General features: G+C 39.5%; 1 protein-coding gene across 1 annotated transcript; it reads left to right on the forward strand.

The window, feature by feature from the left end:
- The first annotated feature begins 2,356 nt into the window (after window positions 1-2,356).
- On the forward strand, window positions 2,357-13,650 carry lsm14b (LSM family member 14B). Its single transcript, XM_059527136.1, has 9 exons — window positions 2,357-2,559; window positions 5,691-5,854; window positions 5,926-6,058; window positions 6,131-6,295; window positions 9,205-9,282; window positions 9,355-9,516; window positions 9,619-9,775; window positions 9,839-10,009; window positions 13,221-13,650. The coding sequence occupies exons 1-8, from the start codon at window positions 2,439-2,441 to the stop codon at window positions 9,999-10,001; spliced, it is 1,143 nt and encodes a 380-aa protein (XP_059383119.1). The 5' UTR covers window positions 2,357-2,438; the 3' UTR covers window positions 10,002-10,009; window positions 13,221-13,650.
- Window positions 13,651-15,062: the final 1,412 nt, after the last annotated feature.

Consider the following 15,062-nt stretch of genomic DNA (forward strand, 5'->3'; position numbering starts at 1 on the left):
CATCAACCTCATTGGACACTTGAACTGTATACCGATCTGGCACTTCAAATAAGTGGCTCCGCATTTACTGTGGGTGTTGTGGATGACGAGATGCACAAGATGGCCGCTAGCCCAGCGCCACTGCACAAAATGGCTGCCACCCCTGAGACTCATCCTGGCTTGGCAGTCAGCCCAGCGCCGCTGCACAAGATTGCTGCTGCAGGTCCTCCATGAACTCACCGCCTGCCATGTCACTAGCACCTCCAATACTGTTGCACCACACCCGAACTACATCTCCCATGAGTCACTGCTTCACAAATCACCTTGCCACACCTGCACCTCACTTACACATATGCACCACAATCACTGTAAAGTCTTGTTTAGCCTGTCTGACATTTCCGAGCCTTTTTCCCCTGTGTTTGTTATTCTCGTGTTTGACGTTTGTTTGACTTGTTATTTCTCTGCTGCCTGCCCCGATCTCCGGTTCGATTCTGGTTATCCCTGACGCCATTCCTGATTTCTGTTTGTCCATTCGCTAAATACTGCATTTGGATCCGAATGCCTCTGACTCTCTTCATAACAGTTTGATTCGCCAAACACACTGGAACTGCGTGTTGTGATGACTGTCTTCCTAACTGATCTACTTTTATTAAAACAACACTGTGTGAATTTACTGTCTACAACAGCATGTTCCCCTTAAATGTTGTAGTATATCTTTATTGTTTTCACTACATATCTAAACATTTATCTAGCTTAAAATATTAGTTGAGTGTTTACGAAGTTGTCATGTCTGGCATTTATATTTTTAAGAACATTTGATGTAGTTTATTGTTTTAAATTTTATAACATGTATTTCACCAAACCTTAAGGCCTGAAAAACAGGTTTAGCATCAGTCCACATTTCAGCTGTTAGCCAGAAAATGCCAGTCGAGATTTCATCACTGAGATAATCTACATAATGTGAAACTACCTCACAATTAGATTAGAGTTTTGGGTTCTAGTTTATGTTGAATAGTGTTTGTTACTGTTCCACATGCTTAACACCGCATTACTCCATTGTGAAGACATGTAATGTAAAAAAAAGTATTTTTGGTGTTATTGTTTATACAGGACAATACAGAAAGTGCACAAGTGGGAGAGAGTGGAGGGGACGGCGTCAGAAAGGACCTAGCGCTGGGACTCTTTCAAGGATCACCCGAAGCACAACCACACTGTATGCACGAGGCTGCTGGTTCTAACATTTTAGGGTCCCTTTCGTTAGAAATCTCATTCTGCATTCCCCACGGTAAAAATGACACAGATGTGTACACATCTCTTGTAATGAGACACATTACTAAAACATGTTTTTTACAGAAACTGTAGTCTCCCACCAAAATAAAAGATCAACTGGTTTCAGTCATAAAGGTACAAGGGTTTATCTTGCAGGTGCAGTGCAAGATATGTATTTGACAAAAAACTTTAAATATTATTGTATTGCGATTGTTCTTCTACAGGTTTTTTAACAATACATCCATGCATAAACACTGCAAGTCAAAGTTTGGGATTATTTTCATTTGTTTAATACAGTGTATTTCCAAAATAAAACTGATGTTTTCAATTTTGAGGATGTGGTAGTTTATTGAAGATGAATGTAAAGCCATTGCTCCCAGTCATTTGATTTTTAACCTTTACAGTGTTGATCTAAATCCAAACTAGGCTCTAATTAAACGTACAGTTGTGTATTTACCTATGTTGAAAGGTACTACAGTGAAACAACATCGCCTTATCAACGTTGATTCACTTTGCAAAATCAACACCTAATTCAATGTTAATCCAACGTCTACAGAACGTCCTTCATTTACCCAATGATGAAGGTCAGACGTGAAACAATGTTGCGATTTTAACGTTGATTCAATTTGCAAAATCGAAACCTAGTCCACCATTGATTCAACCGTGGTACCGACGCTGATTCACCGGTGAATCAACACTGAAATGCCAGCTGGGATACGTTGACATAAACTTGAGGACTTATTGTGCCCCCTTGAGAGACCCCAACCAGTGTTTGAATCTTAAAATACTGTTTATTGTTATATTATTATGTGTAATTGTTTTGTTAAATCTGCTTAATTCTCAAAGCACATGAATAAAGCTGGGCTTTTCCAAATAATTTTTGTTCATTGTGGACCTTTTTTTTTTTTATATATATATAAAAAAATCTAATTAATAAATTAGTTGAATGAATGTATTAAATATGCATTTTATAAATGACACATACTGTATTTTCCACGATTATGAAATTTCACGAAATGCTGAATGTGTAGTGAAGATGCGGGACAGGTGCAGCGGGTCAGATAATGGGCGGGGTGTGTCATCTCTATAAATCACTAATGAGCGCTTTCTGACACAGCCTATGCTTCGGTTTGAACAGATCTGGCCTGTTTGAAGTCTCTTTAATCAGCTGAAGTGGTTTGGTTGAGATCATGAGCAGCGGTACTCCTTACATCGGCAGTAAGATCAGTCTGATCTCTAAAGCTCAGATTCGCTATGAGGGGATATTATACACTATAGACACTGATAATTCCACCGTGGCTCTGGCGAAAGGTAAGTGTTCGCAACAAAAACACACAGGTCTAGTTAATACTAGTTTCCAGGTGGGGCACGCACGAGATCCGCTTTCAAATGAGCTCTTTCTTAGCCAGTCCTCTTCAATAATATGAAATAAAATAGACCGTTGTTTGAACGTGTAAAGAATGTGTATGCATCAATTGTTAACAGACGTCATTTAAACCCATCTCTGGCCCGTTGCAGGAGCTGAGTTTCCACCACCCTGCTTTTATGTGCATTTTAAAGTATCGCATCAGAGTCGAGTCGTGGAAACGAATTTCGAATTAAAATGCGAAGTCATGTGACTTTGGGCGGTAAATCGTGACTTACCAGCGGATCGATCTCATTACACCTCTAAAATGTTGTTATATGGTCATTTGGGAATGCCCGAGTCTGTCAAAGTAATTGTTTAATTGCCTCCCAGAACTGTTAAACGACTGCGTTCCCAAACAATAAGCAATAAGCCATTCATGGTTTCGTCGTGGTGCAAGTAACTTATTATATAGGACAATGAATATATTCAGTAGCTTCTCCTACTTTTCTTAGTGATTTTATAGTGCCAGTTTATCAGGAAGTGACGATATGGTTCTCTTTGACTCTTTGGTTGAAAACGCTGCTTATTCGCAAATGTTTTGTGCAATATTCCAATTTTGCGCAGAAGTTTGCGTTCTCATATTCGCATCTTTGGATGGAAACCCGACTAGTGTTTAATCGGTTCATTGAAACATCAAATTAATAAGGAAGTCATGATCAAACATACAAAGTAAGTCTTTCACTTAAATCGAAACTGCTTATAGGTTTGAGTGTGAATGTCTCCTACCTCCTAACTCTAGCACTCTATTCTAATTATTTTCTGCTTTTATTAAAAGGAAAACAAACGCTTGACACCACTTGCACTCTTCTTTTTCTAACCGCAGGTTTTCCTGTTAATGATAACATGAATGAATTGCCTTGCTATGTGTACTTGTATATTATTGCTCTTTTTGTTGGTTTGATTGCACCTGGTATGGAAGCGTATGGGTAGCAATATTCAATTTGGAATGTAATATGCAAAATGACAATGCATTTCTGTATTTACATTTTCCAATACATTTGTACAACGTTTGGTGCAAAATGAAAATTAAATTAGATAATTTTCATTTGCCATTTCATACACTGGTTTAATATGTAAAATGAAAACTAATTTTAACGCTTTATAAGTTGCAAAATTAAAATGTATTACAGAAATGATTAGATATGTAAAACATGTTCAGTCAAAAACTGTGGCAAAATTATCATTCAAATGCTATTTTTCTTAAATGCATTAACACTCAGTCAAGACTTACGAATGCATTTCAGTGTCCCGCAATGAATGTAGCAAAATTCAATGTGCACATTGAAAATGCATTCCGAGCCGATCACGTGTCCGCCCCCTCCTGCCATGTCAATCACTGCGTGAACAAGGCGGGGCTTGCAGAAGGTCAAGACTCAAATCTCAGGAAGAGGATTCAAGTGAGAGAACATGGACAAGACAGTTGGTTCGTGTACGTTTTGATCATTTCAGTTTATGGCTTTAATATTTTATTCGCACTTGTGGGCGGAGCTAAAACGCCGCTTTCATCTGATTGGTCAAATCGCTCCACCTTCTACTCGATCTCTTTCAGACAGAATAAGAGTCAAACCACCGCTCACTGTTAATTAGCATAATATTTGAATCGGATGTAGCTGGGCACATAATTCGTGCTGCTGAGACCTGCAAATTATTTCTAGGTTGTAGTATTGTATGAATATTGTCCCACTGATAAATACAGTGCAAATAGTTCTGTCTCTTTGGAGAAAAGTGAAGTGGAAATAAAAATCAATAATAGACTGAACAGTTCAATGTCTGTAACATTTACCACTCATCTTTTAAGTCATAAGGCACTTAGGTATGTGTGTGTGACATTAATAAATAATTGTAAAAATTTATATTGTTACATTTCTGAAATAAATAGTAAAATTAGCTCTGTGCTGCTCAGTGCTCCTGTAGCCTACCCCAGAGCGCCCTCTGGACAAAAAATCCTATTTAATTTTATTTCATAAATTTAACTATTTATTTCCACTTCACTGTTGTCCAATGAGACAGAACTATTTGCACTGTTTTTATCAGTGGGACAATATTTATACAATACTATAACCTAGAAATAATTTAACGGGGTCTCTTGCAAGTCGCAGCAGCACAAATTATGTGGCCAGCATCATCTGATTCAAATATTATTCTTATTAACAGTGAGCGGTTTCAGACATCACAGTGCCGCACTCGCACTGACTCTTATTCTGCCTGAAAGAATGAAAAGACTGAGCTGAAGGTGGAGCGATTCGACCAATCAGATGAAAGGAGCGCTTCAGCGCCGCCCACAAGTGCGAATAAAATATTGAAGCCATAAACCGAAATGATCAAAACGTACACGGACCAACTGTCTTGTCCATGTTCTCTCACTTGAATCCTCTTCTTGAGATTTGAGTCTCTGACCTTCTGCAAGCCCCGCCTTGTTCACGCAGTGATTGACATGGTGGGAGGGGGCGGACACGTGATCGGCTCGGAATGCATTTTCAATGTGCACATTGAATTTTGCTACATTCATTGCGGCACATTGAATGCAAATGCATCCGAAGTGTCTTGATTGAGTGTTAATGCATTTAAGAAAAATAGCATTTAAATGATAATTATGTCACAGTTTTTGCTTGAACGTGTTATACATCTAATCATTTCTGTAATACATTTTCATTTTAATTTTGCAACTTAAAAAGCGTTAAAATTAGTATTCATTTTACATATTAAAACTGGTGTATGAAATTGCAAATGAAACTTTTGGGGACTTCTGGAGACTTTTGCACCAAATGTTGCACAAATGTATTGGTAAATGTTAATACAGAAATGCATTGCCATTTTACATATTGCATTGTCATTTTGCATATTACATTCCAAATTGAATATTGCTACCCATATGCTTCCATACATCTGCTTTCCTCGTTTCCTAAATTTTAACACCATGGTAAATGGAAAGAGGGTGAAGTTTGTTTGGGTTCGAGCTTGTAAGGTCTATAACATTGGTTTATTTAGCTATGATGCAGTCATGGAGTCTCACTGCAGCTTTTGTTTTTGTCAGTGAGGTCTTTTGGGACGGAGGGGCGACCGACAGACCGGCCCGTGCCACCGAGGGATGAGGTCTTCGAGTACATCATCTTCCGAGGAAGTGACATCAAAGACATCACGGTCTGTGAACCTCTGAAGATGCACCACAGTCTTCCTCAGGACCCTGCTATTGTTCAGGTCAGTTTGGCTGCGAGAGTCTCCTCTGTATGTTTCTGCAGGTAGGGCTGATGTGTGTTTGTCTCCGGTAGTCGTCTGTGGGCTCGGTTCATTACCCTGCATCTCAGGGTGGCTACAGTCCTTACCGAAGCGTGCTGCCCTCCTACAGCCAGCTGGCCGCCAGCTCGCTCCTCAGCCAGCAGTATGCCGCTGCCCTGGGCCTCGGTAAGATGAGCAGCCTTTTCAAACTGAGCTGTGAGCGGTGCACTGAGTGACTGTTCGCTGTCTGTTTCTGAGGCTCTGGCTTGCCTGGTGTTCCTGTGAGGAGAGGCCCAATGGTTGAGCAGGCTGTTCAGACCGTGCCTGCGGAGAAAGCGGCGCAGAAGAAGGGTTTGTCTGGAGCGCAGCAGCAGGGAGGAGAGACAGGCCAAGCGCAGAGGGCCAGAGCCCCGGCCCAGAGAGGTGAGCTACTCCACACCAGATGGTAACCCAAACATGACTGCTTTAATGCTAGGAGATCCTCCGACATGTTCTCTGCTGATTTTTAACCCTGTGAGGAAAGATTTTAAGAGTTAAGCTGGACACCGTTTGAGTTGAAAATGGCCACAGAAGCTGGCATGGCATTAAAGACCACTGTTGGGAACGTTACTTTAAAAAAAGTAATTGGTTATAGTTATTCACTACTTGTGAATACCAAAAAGTGATTATAGAGTAATTCGTTACCAGGGAAAGTAACTACTTGCGTTACTGTTTAAAAAAAAAAAAAAAAAAAGTTGCTACATGTCAAAGAATGTATTTTTTTTTTTTTTTGCAGTTTTAACAAGTCAGTTAAAATGAATAGAACAGACAGGTGTTCATACATAACTTTTGATTTATTGCACATCAACAGACAGCAAGAGTTTTATCCTGCACTTCATGCATTATCTTTGTAAGAAAAGTGTTTTTGGCCGCTAGCTTTGTAGATGCGTGTGTCGTTGTGAGATGCTTCATTAAATTAGAGTTGCAACGGATGTCGACAAAGTCTTCGCTCCTGGACATAATGTACACATTACATGCACGTTCTTGCCTTTGACCACATTGAATTTGAAGTAGTGCTTATCTCCACCTTGAAAATGCCAACTTTTCCTAGGATTGCTCCTGACTCCCCATCTCTGTTGATGCCGCGAATCTCTGTTTAGCTGTTGCGTGTGTGTGGCGCCGCTGGCGCGTATGCTGTCATGTGTGTAAAAACACTGGCTCTGATTGGCTACCATGAAACACACAACTCTGCCTTTGCAAATCATAATCGCTTATCTCGTTATTAACCCACCTCCTCACTAGCGGTGTGAGCCAGGGGTGCGTTCGGTTTATTCAATCAATGCATAGTAACGCACCGCATGTAACGTCCAGTGATGTTAACGGCGTTGTAACGAAAGGAAAAGTAACTAATTAGATTACCCAGTTACTGAAAAAATAACGTCGTTACCAACTTACCGTTATTCCAAACACCGTTAAAGACTCAAACATGGATTACATGGACCCTACTAATCCGATCGTAATAGGACTAGAAGTACAATCAGAATAAAGTCACATGAAAACATGTCATTCGGATTTAATTGGCCAGATTCGACTAAAATTTCGATCAGATTGTAAGGGGTGGTTTATTCTTTTTGTAATCGGAGTAAGAGAACATGTAAACACTTGATCAGATTGAAAAACGAAGCTGGAAAGCACTGCGCATTGAGGTAGAAATAGCGTTATGATGTGCAGAAGGAGCTGTGCTTCCTGGTGAATAAAGTGTCATAAGTATCCCTTCATAATAATACTCCCCTTTTAAATCTGCATCTGTGAAGTGAGGCAGGACAACATTTCACCAGACTCCGTGTTTAAGACTCCTCAACAAATGACTGGTTTGGATTTGGGGGGCGGAATTTTTTTTTCTAACCCCCCCCCCCCCCACACACACACACAGATTAGCTTCTGAAGTAGATAAATATCACGTGTGCATTTTAAAACCCTATGTGAGCGCAGCGGGAAACTATGTATATTCATGCAGTGTGTGGATGTCAAAAGAGTAAATTTGATTAGAAGCATGTGACAAATGCGTATGTCAACCCAATAACTTTATCTAGCATTAATGTAAACAATACGTTTGGATTCATCAATCCGAATGAATTAATTCTGATGGAAGCAAAAAGTATTGGGTTTATATAAACTAACCCAATGAAACAATCCAGTGAACACGCAGATAACCATACATGCCGTATATTTCGGACTATAAGTCGCACTGGACTATAAGTCGCATTTTTTTTTTTTAGAACCAAGAGAAAACATTACCGTCTACAGCCGCGAGAGGGTGCTCTGTTTATCAGGGGTAGACTACAAGAGCACTGAGCAGCATAGAGCGCCCTCTCACGGCTGTAGACGGTCATGTTTTCTCTTGGTTCATTTGTCTTAGTTCATTTCTCTTGGTTCATATCAAATTAATTTTGATAAGTCTCACCTGACTATAAGTCGCAGGACCAGCCAAACTATGAAAAAAAAAGTGCGACTTATAGTCTGGAAAATACGGTAAGCTTCCCTGTGAACTGATACTGAGAGGCTGGAGCGCTACTTTTGTACTTCTGGTTAATGGCATCCTGCACTGCCTTAATCTTTATTTTTTTATTTTTTTGCGTGTTGCAGCACTTTTTTCTTCTGTGCTATACTTCATTGATAAACTTATGACTTCGCTTAAAAGATTCCACAAACTCAAGTCACCGTGACGATACAGATGTGGTGTATAAAAACTATCATATGTAGAAACACAATGACTAAAAATAAAGTATATTTGAAGATTTGTGAGGTCCAAACACATTGCTCTAACTTTAATAGTGTGTATTGTCTCCTCCGTTTGTGAGGCCTGTCCTAGCTCCAGTGGTCACGTGTAAAGATGGCATGACATTCTCAGTATTTAGCACATGCGCACAAACTAAATTCAGTATTTCCTATGTAACTGACAACACTAAGCCAGGTTCAGACTAGACTATACTTGTCGCTCACGATAGTTATGGTGTCAAATTGCACAATTTTGACTCTCGTGGACAAGAAGCATGTCTAGACTACACATTGCTTCCTGACCATTCATCGCATGTCATTTAATTCGTTTCATTGATTAAACCATATGAAAGAGCTTCTGTGCTGCTATTGGTCAACGTCACCAATATGACGGAACTCATTTTTGATGATGGCAAAAAATTAAACCTGCTGGTCTTTGTCTTGATGTTGTGAAGCAATGCACACGTGGAATCATTTATCTGTCTATCTATCTATTATAAAAAATATTTTAAAATAAAAAAAAAATTTTCTCAACCCCTCCATAATGTTATCCCCATGGGACCTTTCTGCTTCAGCTGCACAGCAAGGAGCCTTGAAGGGACCAAGTTCAGCCAATGACGAGAACAAGCCTCCAGGCAGCAGAAGAAAACAGGGTAAAGACTGAGGGGTTTGTTCTCCTGTGGAAATGAACACCGCTTTCGGTACATATCTGAGGTGTCTTGCAGGAGCTCGACGGTCCAGGAACCGTGGCAGAGGTCAAATCCTTGTAGGCAGCATGAAGCCCAGCACCCTGCAGTTTGAGTCGGACTTTGACTTCGAAATGGCAAACGCTCAGTTTAATAAAGACGAGCTGGAGAAAGAGATTGAAGACCAGCTCAGTGTTCAAGGTATGGATTGTGTGTGTGTTTTTTATTTTTATTTTTTTACTCCACTGACCTTCTGGAGTTGATTTCGAAAGGTTTTCTTTGTGCTCTTGTTTCTCCTGTCAGAACCAAAGGAGAGCCCAGAGGAAAGGAGCGATAAAGAGAAGGAAAAGCCTGTCCTTGAGAGTGAGAGCAATGTAGAAGAGGATCCACTCGGGCCCAAGTGCTTTTACAATAAAGCCAAGTGCTTCTTCGATAACGTCTCCTCAGAACTTAAGTCAAGGTATGAGGCATTTGTATTTCGGTGGGTGTGTTTCCTCGGAGTAATGTCTCTCTCGGTCTTCAGACGTACCACATGGGCTGAGGAGAGGAAGCTGAACGTGGAGACTTTTGGGGTCCCTGGGCGGTTTCTACGAGGCCGTGGTTTTCGGGGTAATTTCAGAGGGAGACGGGGCCAAGTGGTTGCACAGCACCCTGTTCCACAGAGGGTAGGGAGTGGACGGCTCTGAGGCCTGGCGTGAGTCACTTATTCTTACAGTAGTATAAAATGCAGCCTCTCTGAGAGGCATCTGGAATTAAGTCTGTAAAGAGAGTAGTTCAGGGTTTCTTGTACAGTGATGTAAATCACTGATTAACCCCCACGGTACGATGCATTGTTGTGGAAACTAGCCAGTTATGAATGTTTCCCTAGCACTGTCGCATCTCCGGTGTTTGAACCACATTAGTTCAACAATTTAGGGCTATCATTAATGACGTCGTGCGCATGAGTAATAACTTCTGCTAATTAACTGATTGGAGATCTCTAAGATGCTGCTGTGGTGATCAAGGCACCCGGTGACTAATAAATATATATTCCCTGTCATTTTGCTTTAATTGAAGTTTGACTACCTGCAGGTCCCTCTTTTAAGGGCTTATAGAAGACCCACTAAAATGGATAGATTTAAAATGTGTATATATTTAAATAGATTGCACTGCATGTTAGCTTGCTAACTGTGCCCAAGAGCATAATATTTAAGCCCATATGTCTTGCAAACAAGAAACCATGCTTCTAATCACCGTTGGAGATCTGTAGTTCCTAACACACAAGTTTGTGATGCTGATTGTGAATGTTTGAACTATGGTTTCAGGAAACCCTGATTAGTTGAACGGTTTCGTTACAAACTTGTGACTAAAGTTGATTTGCGATTCTTTTGGGAAATACACCACTGTGTTCAGTTCTCAAAATGAGGAACCTAACTGATTCACCTGTGTGCTAATATCGAAGTATTTGCAGTCTTTTGTCAGTCTGTTATTATGCATCTCTAGTCACAATCTAATCCGTTCCTGATGCATTGAAATCCTGCTTACTTGCTCTGAGTGAATGGCTACAACTTTTGACTTGGGCCCAATTCTATTTTATACCCCTTCTCCTTAAAAAAATCCCCCTAAGGATTGGGACACCACTACTATGCCGTCACGCATCATATCGTCCTCTAGCTCTTACAATACACTCATACTGGTGTGCATTAGAGCCTTTAAAGGTCACTTTTTTTTTTTTTTTTTTTTTTTTTCTTTTCTTTAAAGCTTTGTGTTTATAGTTTGCAATATAACGTGGTCATGTTTCGTGCGTAAAAAAAAAAAAAGTGTTTCAAACAATTCGCCTATCTGTATACCGCTGTTTTCACTGTCATAAAAACAGGCTGATGACTTCCTTGTTCTATAAAGTCTAATAACTCCAGAAATAAGTGACGAGTTCTGATTGTGCCAGCGGTTCCTGTGTTGTGATTCGACAGCAGCTGAGCGCAGGCTGCCCTCCCTGATACGCGATTGGGCTAGTTTGAGTAGTTTTGAGAAGCAAGTGGGCAGGATTTGTTTTGAAAACCTGGCAATCCTGATCTGAACACACGTGCTGGAGATGTACTTATCACAGAACGCCTTTACTGACGAGATGCGCATGAAAATCACATTAGATTTTTTTTGCACAGCCCTAACATCTAGTTAACAAAGCTAAACAGTGTTGTCCTTTTGTGTAATAAGTTACAGAAACCGTTAAATGCACCAACTTGATAAAATACACTTTCCGGTTGTGGTCCATAAACAACGCCTTCTCCAGACAAAGAGGGAACTGCTCCATCTTTTAAGAATAATCTTTGTGCGAATCCGGCATTAAACTGATTGAGATTGAGGTAGACTTGTGCCGGTATTCAGTAATGAATTTGAACAATATTGTTATCGTGGGCACTTAGAAATACCGCAAATTATATATTACAAATTATTCAGAATTTGAAATGCATTAAGAATACTATTCCCATCAATTGGTCAATGCACAACACTGCTTTATGCTGCTTGAAAGACACTTGTGTGCTCTGTAAACAAGCACGTAAGAGAAGCACGTGGAGGAACACATGAGGGACGCTGAATGAAAGCACATTCACTCTCTGACAGTAGATGGCGCTAAACTGCAGAGAATGCAGTCCTTACCCTTGAAACACCACAAATAAACCAGCTGCCCTACTTTCTGAAACATTTAAATTTTAAATAGCCATTCAGATTTGTGTATTTACTATAGGTAAGATGAACATCATGGGTCTTTATAGCTCTTTTGCACTTTAATCTGTGCAAAACTTAACTTTATAAACTTCTGAATTGTTCTCTAATAAAAAAAAAAACATTTAAATAAAAGAAGTTATTTAACCTGTTATACTGTATTATGAGCATTATTTTTTTTAAATAAATCTCAATACCGTGATTAATACAGTTTAAGTGATTTAAAAGCATGATAAATTAATCTGAACAGGAAAATTTGATACCGGCATATCCCTAGATTGAGGAAGCTGTCCTCAGCAAAATGTGCGGCACATAGTTTTACATGTGGATTATAATTTTCAGGAACTGCGTTAAACACAAATTGTAACCATTGATTTTCTAAGTACAGTGTTCCTGGGAAGCCCAAACAAAGGTGATAGGACTCCGAAATGAAAATAAGTGTTTCGACAACATGGCGACAAACGCAACTCTTCCTCTTCTCTGTGGGAGCGCAACAAGACCATGCCCCCTTTGTGTATTCCTGTGGGATCACGAAGAATGGGACATTTAATTATTGTTCTGTATTAATGAGCTGCTTACTGACACGCACGCGTATCGGAGATCACGCAGCTCACACATCCAGGAGAAAATAAACTTGTCAACGCTGCCCCATGACTTTTATTAAATACAGTTTAAATACTGAATCGCTACATTACAATCGCTGTTTTTAAGTAAACTCACTCTAAAGATAAATGCACACACGCGAATACACGCTTCCTTTTTTTTTTTTTTTCTCGCTCTCTCTCGAGTAGGCAATATTTGAGGAAATGGTCTAGCGAATTCTAATTATTGGGAGGATTAGTCCTCATCAATGTCTAGGGCAGTTATCGCCCTGATCAGACATATGCTGTGGCACTATCATGCAGTCTGTAATATGACGTTAGCAAATATTAGCTTTTTTTTATCTTGATTTATGCCAAAAAAGCTTGCATTTGTGTCTTTGTTCGCTGTAGCAGCCATGTTGCCGAGATAATTCATACCCCTTCGTTTGAAGTGTGGTTCCGAAAAATCTTTGTTTGAAGGGCTATCTGGCCCTTACCCCTACCCCTCCAACCAAAAGAGAATCGAGACACCCCTTCAAGTGAACGCCCGAAACAGAGGGGTAGGGGAAAGGGTAAGGGGTAGAATTGGGATTGGGCCTTAAACTAGTCTCTTTCCTCCAGATGCACTGCCTTCCTCTGGGACGTGGGTGATTTGGTCTGGTCTATGAATTTGGTTTCCAGTGTCTGAGATCTTCAGTGGTAAATATCACTAGACTCGCCCTACTGTGGAAAAATGGCTACACTGATTGTTACTTTTCATTTGTTTAAATGGCCTTTTCCTTTTTGTTTAATGAGGAATCTCTCAGCTTTAATGTGAATGCACCTTAATCTATCAGTGATTTTCTGCATTTGAACTAGGATAGCACTTTTATTTGCATGTATGACCAATTTAATGGCTGTACAGGAATATCCAGTTAGATGGAATAGATTAAATTCAGCCTATGGCATGTCGTCCCCGATTAAATTATTTATATATATATTTTTTTTTTCTTCAATGTGTGATTTTTGTAAGGGGATCTTGTTCTTGATTGTTAATAAATGTAGAAAATGTTTTGAGTCTGCATGTTTGATTTGAGGGGTCATTTGGTTTGGGTTCTATATAGGAAAAGGATCTGCCGCCTGCAGTTGATTTTGATATTCTAGATATAATCAAATTGCAGTTTTACAAATGCTAGAAATGTGGCTTTCCAAGAAAAGATTGCGATCAAATAGCACACCTAGGTTTCTAACTGATGACTAAGAATTGACAGAGCAGCCATCAAGTCTAAGACAGTGTTCTAGGTTAATACATATTGTTTAATCGGGGACGTGTACAGCCCCTTCTTTTTAGGGGCAGGGGCTGAAGTGGAAAAAAGGGTCACCACTTTTTTTTTTTTTTAAAACCCCTTTTATGGGTTGCATTTTGTTTCGATGGTCCCCTTGTTCAATTGACTATAATGAGAGTTAGGTGGCATGTAGTTGCCAAGTTGTTTAGATTATTAGTATGCTCAAGAACGGTTGAATCTAGTATAGTAGAATAAGCTGACGAACTTGCAAAGACACTTTGTAATGGTGGTGGCCACCATAAATGAACTCCATTTAGGAAAATAGTTGGGTGCCAGTCAGGTTTTAACCCTGACATAATTTTAATTACCCTGGATAGCCAACAACAAAAAAACACCTGTTACAACATTTAAATCCCATAGACAGACGAAAAAATAATACTGCTCAAAGGGAAGACTTATTCCACAATAGGGATGGGATGGTATGAAAATTTAATATCACGATTATCAATATTATCATGGTTTTGTTGAAACGAGATGAAAGTGTTCAAAAATAGTTGATGCTCACACTGAAAACATTTCAGCAAGTTTTATATTTAATAATCAACAAACAACTAATAAAACAAGCAACTCTATGCACTTAATTTTAAAGAGATTAAATTCTGTGGCATTTCCTTCCTTACAATGAAAAGTGTAGAAGCATAGAAAAGTCACTGACTTTCGCCATTCCTTCTTGGAAAAAAAACAAAAAAACATTGTGCGATGCGCTTGCGTCAGACTGTTGCTGGCTGGACATGATTTAATGGCGAGTTATTAAAACCGCGATAATCAAACACGGTTTTAATAATTCATTTTTAAACAATATTACTAACCTTCAGCACATTTTATCATGGTTATCGATAAAACCGGTTATCGTTCCATCCCTATTCCACAATCGTCCATGGCATAAGAAAAAAAGAAAACTACAAGTTTGAACAATAAGAAACAAAAAAATATTAAAAAAACAGGACCGGTCAATGAGCAGCCAATTCTTTTCTTCACAAAAACTTTTAGTGCTGACGATCTGGCAGTGCCACATTTAAAAGTAATTTGGAAAGCTAATGTTTGAACAAATGGCCAGCTTTCCACCTTGCAGTGTTCTCCAAACCATCACTCCCACACTACTGCAAACTTTGAGATGATGCAATTACTCTCAGGTATG

Source organism: Carassius carassius, chromosome 37, assembly GCF_963082965.1.
Source record: "Carassius carassius chromosome 37, fCarCar2.1, whole genome shotgun sequence".
NCBI classification, from domain to species: domain Eukaryota; kingdom Metazoa; phylum Chordata; class Actinopteri; order Cypriniformes; family Cyprinidae; genus Carassius; species Carassius carassius.

Coding starts and splice junctions, on each gene's coding strand:
- lsm14b (XM_059527136.1), top strand. CDS start 2,439: ATGAGCAGCGGTACTCCTTACATCGGCAGTAAGATCAGTCTGATCTCT. Junction 6,059..6,130: donor TGCCGCTGCCCTGGGCCTCG/GTAAGATGAGCA, acceptor TCTGTTTCTGAG/GCTCTGGCTTGCCTGGTGTT. Junction 6,296..9,204: donor CAGAGCCCCGGCCCAGAGAG/GTGAGCTACTCC, acceptor TTTCTGCTTCAG/CTGCACAGCAAGGAGCCTTG.